The sequence below is a fragment of the Myodes glareolus genome, chromosome X, assembly GCF_982192425.1.
Source record: "Myodes glareolus chromosome X, mMyoGla1.1, whole genome shotgun sequence".
Lineage (NCBI taxonomy): Eukaryota > Metazoa > Chordata > Mammalia > Rodentia > Cricetidae > Myodes > Myodes glareolus.
In genome coordinates, this window is record NC_142053.1 from 35,928,030 (window position 1) to 35,936,302 (window position 8,273).

Consider the following 8,273-nt stretch of genomic DNA (forward strand, 5'->3'; position numbering starts at 1 on the left):
ACCTTAAAAACACCCTGCCCTTTCACTGATGTCAAACTCAAAAGCTCGATGTCTCTGGATTTTTAATAAGGCTAGTGGTGATAAGTACTTCTAGGTACCCCTTTGAGAAGATTTAAAAATAATATCCCTGAAAGCAAACACTTATGGCTTGTGCCATCATCTCTATTCTCCCTTTCCTATTAGCACAAAATGTTCTTGCTGGCTGAACTGTGTCCCTGAGCTGCTCACATGGGGACATGCTTAATGGAGCTAGGTTACATGCTTGCAGAGATTGCAAAGCTCCGAGAAAATCATCCAGAAAGGTTTGGTGAATTGTTTTCTAAAATCACTCTAAATTAGTAATGAACTGAATGTTTTTGACAACTGGCTCACCATTAAGTATAGGCAGAGAAAAATCAACCCCTGGAGAATTAAATTTTGTTCATCATTAGTGCTTAAATTTAACACGTGTGTTTTTGCTAGATGAGGAACTTTAATTTCTTTCACTGGCTTTTGTGGTGTGTGTGTGTGTGTGTGTGTGTGTGCGCGTGTGCGTGTGTGTGTGTGTGTGCATGTGCGTGTGCGTGTGTTGTATGTACAGTGCATATATATGGTGTATATTTATGAATGTGTTGGTACTTGCTAATGTATGTGGAGGCCAGAGCAAGACATTTGGTCATTTCCTCTATTGCAATTTACCTTGAAACCAGTAGCTATCTTTTTTGAATAGGCTCGTCAGCAAGGCTTTAGGACCTGTCCTTTTCTGACCTCCAGCAACAGAATACACATTCATGTGTCTGGATTTTTCTGTGAATTCTAAGGTTCCAAATGCAAGTCCTCATGCTTACAGAACAATATTTTACCCACCAAGTCATTTTCTCAGACCCTCAGTGGATATGTTTATTTTAAAAGATCTTTTCTTCTACTTTAAGCATTATAGAAGTCAATTCATTTCAAAGAATAAAGCACAGGAAAATAAACATTTAAGTCAGAAATATGCTTGCAGGAGTAAATAAATGAGTAGTCATCGGTAGTTTTTAACATAGCAATGATAGGTAACTCAAACATTTTAGATTTAAAGTGGACTGTGCTTAACAGTTTCTTATTAGGTTGGTAGTTTTGAGGGGTCGCTCACAAAGCCCCACATGTAGTTGAGAAGTTTTTGATAGCAAAGGACTTTTGGGGATTGAAAAGCCAGTTTTCTCCAGGGCTGAGACTCCTAGTAGGTGACTCTCAACCTTCCTATTTCTGTGTACCTTTGACACAGTTCCTCATATTGTGGTGACCACCCCCCACACCCATAAAGTTATTTCATTGCTACTTCATAACTGTAATTATACTATTGCTATGAATCATAATAAAAATATCTGAGAGCAGGATGTTTAAAATACAACCCCCAAGGGAGCCATAACTCAGAGGTTGAGAACTACAGCTCCAGAAGTTGGTCCTACACTCTGATACATATTGGCAGGAGGAATTACATTCAATGGTCTGAAATTAGAGGACATGAAGTTTATAGAGAAATATAGTGAGAAGGATTTCTAATTCTGGAAAAGTTGAAGCAGCGTGCAGGGATGGTAGATTTGATCAAAACATGTTTTGTATAAGTATGAAAACTGTAAAGAATAAATATATATTTCAAAATTCACAGTTTATGTATGTACTGCAATAGACACTTATGTTCAGAATTTAATAATTTAAAAATTATTACAACTTTCTAAAATTGAAATACAATCACAATTAGGCTGTTTAGCTATTAAAACTTAGCCAAATCTTGTGATTGTCTTCTGAAAGGTATATACCATATAACATCATAAATTTAAAGTGAGCTGGTGATTATGTTAACACTGAAAATGTTTTTATTTTCCTTTGTCTGAGACAGGGTTTTTCTGTGTAGCTCTGGCTGTTTTGGAACTCACTCTGTAGACTAGCCTGTCCCGGAACTCAGAGATCTGCCTGTCTCTGCCTCTGCTGCCCAATTGCTAGGATTAAAGGCAAGCACCACCATGCCCAGGTTCAAGGAACTCTGAAAAGCTGTATATATTAGATTTTTAGAGAATTTGTCACCTGAATATGCTCTGATTATGAGTGTAATATAAACATAGTCATATAGGCACTCATAACAGCTAAACAGTAATTCAATTTTCATTTAATGAAGTTATAGTATTTGTGTCTACCTCCCCTCCTAATTTGTCCCCAGAAACATAAATGACACCTTTTATTTCTTATAGAGGTTTATTTATGCCAGGTTTAGTGATACATACCTTTAGTTCTAGCACTCTGGAGGTAGAGATAGACGATGAGTTTAAGGCTTGCCTAGTAACTAGTCCCAGGCTAGCCTGTTAGTATTCAGGCATCTGTACTGTCCTGATCTTGGCATTCTCACAGGATATGTCCTCAGCTGCAGCCACGTAGAGCATCTTCTGTGCACATTCACTACGTTTGTTTGTTCCCTTTTTCCTCTCTCTCTCTCTCTCTCTCTCTCTTTCTCTCTCTCCCTCCCTCCCTACCCCCACCTGTCTCTGCCTCTCTCTTCTCTTCTGCTACTTCTATCCCTAGAAGCTGGTCACCCCTCCCTTCTCCCCTTTTCCCATTCCCCCCCCCCAAAAAAAACAAAAAAACCAAAACACTCTACATGAAGAAAAAGGAACCAAGTCACAGAAGAATTCAGACTAAATCTTTACCTTCTATTGTTTATATTGTTTATTTTAAATCTCATCCAATATGGAAGAATTTTTTCTGTATTTCCAAACTTATTTCTATTGAACCCCCCAATACCCTACTAATTATAAGAAAATAGGCAGCAAATAATTAGATTTTTTTTCAAATTAATTACCATATAAATTATTTCTCAATTAAAAACCTATATTTGAAAATTTTCAAATATATTTCTGGTAAAATAAACCAATTGTTTAAAGAAATCTTCAAATCTAAATTTTTTATTTTAAAGGATTAATATTCAATTACATATGAAAAGTTAAAATTTTTTTTCATCTTCTAAGTATCACATATTACCTTATTTATGAATGGATGGAGTTCTACAACATGCCCTGAAAATGAATTAGGGAAAATTTAAAGAAAAACAGGAGAGGGAATCACACAGCAAGGTTCTTTATTATGCAACAGCAAATATTTATTACAATTTGAAGTGCAGGTTTTCATTGGCAAAAAAAAAAGATCAGTAAATAATAACTGATTGCCTTTGTTCGGCCTTAGTACACAAATAAAGAAATAAAAGATGGCAGTTTACAATCTCTGCTCTCAAATTACTTATAACAGAGTTGGAACCATACATGCAAGCAAAAGAACTCCACAGATATGTAGCAAAACGGTATAATTTGCAGAATGAACCTGCATAATCTCTAGAAACAAACATTTGACTATTTTGTATATCTAACTCACAATTAATTTTTTTCAGCAATTTAGGTTTGGTACTGAACAGCACATAGTTTATCAACACCAATGCAAGATACATGTCAGATGTTTAAGGAAAAGGAAACATGGCTCGATACCAATCCTCAGCTAACGTATCCTGGCCAGTTTTGAGGAAGGCCTGGCTGCTTTATCACTTTAAGTATTATTACCTAAGAAAAAGTTCAATACACCTGTATACCATCTCACTACCTCTATTAATCTGAATGGCAAAGTTCTTCAATCATACCTATCTTTTTTAATCCCCAGCTCCTCTATTGGAAAATCATACTGCATTGTCACAATCACATATTATTACATTTAGAGGCATAGAATGAGAGGCTTTAGTAACACACATATTCCACTTTTTAGTATGATTCTTTGAAGTTCACAAAATAAAATCTAATTAATTTGGAGCTTATAAAGAGGGGGTGTTTCTTTCACAGTGAGCTGGATGGGCTCATTTTCTTTCTTTGCATTTTTTCTTTTAACTTAACTTATAGGCAGATATTTGAAAGTTTAAAATATGTTCAAATATAACATTTGGTAAGAAAAATAGCAACAGCAAAAATATCCAGTCTATACCTTAGAGCAGTGTATTTTCTGCCCTCTCTGCCATACATTCTACATTTATACTTAATATCCCTGCATCGAATGATGGCACTGAAACTCTGTGTAAGTTACTCCAACCACAAACATTCAAATATATCCACAAGTCTTGATAGTACTAAGGCAAGAAGTGAAAACAAGTACATTCTTTGATCAATAAGAAGACAGAGCATAAAACTAAAATAAGGCTTGAAAGAAAAATACTGATTTTTGGATTAATTTTGAAAGTTCAAATTAGCAGAACATTTGAACACTTGAATACCTAAACCGTCCTCATCAACTGAGATTCTGATAGATACACAAGATTCTATGACAACTATTTTCAGATAATAAACTTTTTAGAAAAGTGCGTTTTGCACCAACAACATACAAACTATATACACCATAATCACAGTTCATGAGTGACATTTTTCCAAAAGTAGGCAATCTGGAACATGGAATGTATTTTAAAATTGGAACAATGCCGTAAAACTATGGTTAGCGCTCCAGAAGAGATGTCTAAACTCTGTTTATTAGAAAATCTTGTTAGTATATCACACATACGTGATGAAAACTAAAAGCAGTATCTTTAAACCAGCTAATAGCAAAATAACACAACACATACACAAGTCTAACATTACAACGGGGGTTTTCTTCCACATATAGACTATATGGATCACTCACTCAAAGACAATACAGCTAAGAATCAGTGGAAAGTATTTCTATGAACAGTTCAAAGAATGGTGCAGAAAATTTCTCAAAGCGACTTCTGTCAGCTCCATCTGTCTTCCCCTGTCTTCTGCTAAGAAGTACACTGGTTAATCAGGGCCCGCTCCACCTGAAAGAAAAAAAAAAGAAAAAAAAGAGAGACAGAGTTAAAGCAGCATGTGGAAAACGAAAACGATGTTCAGTTAGATTGAACTGAAAGATAAATGCATACTGTGAGGAGTTCAGCTAACCTTAGCTCCAGAGGCCTGCATAGTTGCCATGGAGGCCTGAGGCCAGTGGGCCCCCACCCACGAAGAGCTTCATCTCTGGCCAGTTGTAGCAGTGAGTGTAGAGTGCGTTGGGGAAATCCTCTACACCGGCAACGTAATTCTCTAAGAAATCATCCTGGTTGATCCAGCCGCTGCCACAGGTGAGCTTGAGCTTCCTTCCAGAAGGCACAGGAAACATGTCTGGACCAGCTGCAGATCTTTCCTCGAGGAACTTCTGGGCACGGATGTCATAGAAGAGCAGAGAACCGTGGCCTGTTCCCACGGTGACAATATGCTGGTGGACACTCAGGGAACGCACACCAGTGCCTCCCTCTCGGGAGCAGAGTGGTGGGATATTCTGCTGGCCTTGGCGAAGATCCAGGAATGAAACATGAGACTGGGATCCCACAGCATAGAGGGACAACTCATCACAGTAGGTGAGACACACGTTCTCCCTGCAGTAGGGCAGCCTTAGGGTCAGCAGCCTGGACAGGGAGCTTCGGGCTTTCCACAGGTGGAAGTAGCCATCCAGAGACACGGCTCCCAGCTCCTGGTTTTTGTTGCTGTACGCAAGGGCTCGAACTTTGCGGTTACTAGGATTGGTAGTGGCTTTGGGGATGGCCTCCATATCTGTAGGACGGATGTGAGCATACACTGGAAGGCCCGCATCCTTGTGCCAAGCAATGCTGCCATTGAACATGTCGGGATCCACCTGCCAGAGTGCCACGGTGCCGTCGCGGGAACCACTCACAGCCACAGTGTCACTCATCCATGCGATGGCGAAGATCCAGTCCCTGTGGCCTTGGCAATCTCCTAGGCACACGGGATCCAGCGTGGGCAGCTGGTAGACTGCCAGGCTGTTGGGGTTTTCCCCTCCGGTGGCCATGAGGGTCTTGGAGGGATTCAGCTCCACAGCATGAATGCCACAGGATGGCGAGCCACCGGAGAGGTCGGGCACCCTGTCGCGCATCAGAGGAATGCGCATGATGTGGTCGGTCTTGACATCGACCACAAAAAGCGTGTTGCACTTGGTGCCACACACCACCTGCCTGGCATTTAGCCACTGCGATGCGAACACCTTGTTGAGGGGGCCAAGCGCCAGCTGGCGCTCCCTCAGCAGCTCCGGCAGCCTGAGGACCCCGTAGCTGCGCAGGTCGCCCTCGAAGCCCGCCAGCCCCGGGTGGCCCTCATAGCCCAGCGCCCGGCCCTTCAGGTAGTGCACCAAGGAACTGCGAACCACGGGCCGCCGCGGCCTCTTGACCAGCAGCAGCGACCCCTCGGCTTGGCCTGCTTCGGCTGTCGCCATCGCCGCTGAGGGGCCTGGCGACGAAGAGCACCCCGCGCCCTCCTCTGCCTCGGCGGCTTTCCGCTTCCTGCTACCTGTTTGCTGAGGGGCCATGGTGGTCGGCGAGCGGTCGGAGGGCCCTGCGGGCTGTGGCGTCTCCTGTGCTGCTGGAGAGGGCGGCGCCTCGGTGTCGGCCTGAAACATGGAATCGCAGGGAGCCAGAGGCTAAGCGACCGAGCAGCAAGGAGCCTGCGGAGTCCTGAGCGCGTGGGCGGCAAAGGAGGTGAAAGCTGCGTGACCCGGCGAGCAATGCGCGATCGGGCGGAAAGAGCCGAGCGAGCTCGGAAGGATCTCGTTGCTAGGGCCGAAGGTGCGGCAGGAGCTAGAGTGGAGCCGCGGCTGCCTGCAAGCTCGGCGTGTGGACTTCTGGGCCTTGAGCGACAAGTCCGTGGAGGATAAGGACAGCAGGGCGGGAGGGGCAGGCTCTGAGGGTGGTGTTGGAAGAGGAGGCGGGACGGGCTGACTATATAAATGGCAGAAGTGATGGGAGGTGTGGAAGGGTGAGCGTTGTGGTTGGGAGATCATGGCAAAAGGGGGTAGCTCATGCCCAGCCAGAAGGGGGCGGTAGGTAGTAGTAAAGCCAAGAAGATAGAAAAGCGATACAAAAGCTAGAAAGGAGCTTGGAGGAACAGGGGGACATTACTCTAGGGCCAGTAGGCCAGCACCCTCCTGATCCAACAAGTCAAACTCAGTCACCCCCTCCTCGGCAGCCAAATATCCTTCAAATCTCTACTGCAATAAAATCTAAAACCCAATATATAGTCAATCATGGGATGAGACAAAGCTGTGATCTTTCGTGTCTGTGGAAGAAAACAAAAGTGTGCTCATAAGACTCTTTACTAAGGTCTTATATTGAACTTGGCAGAAAATAAAAGTGTTTGAAACTAGCAGTTCCGGTTCCTTTTAACAGCCCTTCTGCTGTTGGTGACTTATTTTCCAGGAATCCCTTTCCCCCTCCTCAAATGTTCTGTGCTTCTGCCACAGAATCATCGGAGCAGACCACGTCAAATGACAGAATATTGGGCCTCATATCCTGCCTGCCTATGATGATGCCCAGGACTTGATGGCTGATCACAGTCTTTAACGTCAGGTGGGTTGTGCTAATTGGCTAGGAAGAAGTGAGGTTGGGTATTTTGGAGATACCATCATCTCTTGTAGCTCAGAGAACTAAGGAAGTGGGGTAGAAAACTGCAAGTGAGGAGCTGGGGATACAAGTTCCCATCATTAGTTTAAGAGGTACATGACCTTAGAAAACATTGAATCTTTGAGTTAGGAATACAAAGGATGGTCAGGATTTTAAGGACATACGGAGACAGAGAATATTCCAGAAGAAAGTAAGCATTTGAACACAAAGGGAAGAACTATAGTGGTCTAGCTCATAGAAGCTAAGGAGTCAGAAAGGAAAATTTCATATCGTGTTTTTATTTTATTGTGATTGTTGTTTGTTTGTTTTTGCTTCAAATCTCACATCTCATGACAGACATATACTTGGTAGTTAAGTCAAGTGTGACTTTAATTAATTAGGGATGCATTGCATAGAGGCTCTTGCGTAATACTGACTCTAAATATCTTATTTCCCCTTCATAAAATGTAGTTTGTTGAGAATGGGAGCCATGAATTCACTTTTCTGATTAATCATGCGGTTTAAGAACTATTTCATAGTGTTCCCTCCCCCAAATACCCCAAAACAATTTGCTAATTTTATTTCTACTACTTTTTGCACTTTCACTTCAGGTGTAAATTCCATGTACAAGCCATGTGTTCTTCTTTCCCATCATTTCCGTTAATCTGTCTCATATTTGTACCCCCTAACACACTCCAGTCTCAGATTTCTGACCCTTTTCTATGTTATCCATTTTATGACGAAATAAGAGGTGAAATAGGTTGGTCTGTTCAATGAGAAACTATAGATAGTGCCACATGGAGGAGATTCGGAGACTCAGTTTGTTCCACTGTTACATATGAGATGAATA

At 42.2% G+C, this 8,273-nt stretch overlaps 1 protein-coding gene across 1 annotated transcript; it reads right to left on the reverse strand.

Annotated features, from left to right (window-relative positions):
• Window positions 1–3,074: 3,074 nt before the first annotated feature.
• On the reverse strand, window positions 3,075–6,773 carry LOC125403709 (DDB1- and CUL4-associated factor 12-like protein 1). The gene is made up of 2 exons (XM_048439276.3): window positions 4,938–6,773; window positions 3,075–4,816 (listed from the first exon to the last, which is right to left on the reverse strand). The coding sequence occupies exon 1, from the start codon at window positions 6,442–6,444 to the stop codon at window positions 4,939–4,941; it is 1,506 nt and encodes a 501-aa protein (XP_048295233.1). The 5' UTR covers window positions 6,445–6,773; the 3' UTR covers window positions 3,075–4,816; window position 4,938.
• Between the last annotated feature and the right edge of the window lie 1,500 nt (window positions 6,774–8,273).

Bases quoted from the DNA above. Each gene is read 5' to 3' on its own strand.
- LOC125403709 (XM_048439276.3), bottom strand. From the start codon at position 6,444: ATGTTTCAGGCCGACACCGAGGCGCCGCCCTCTCCAGCAGCACAGGAG.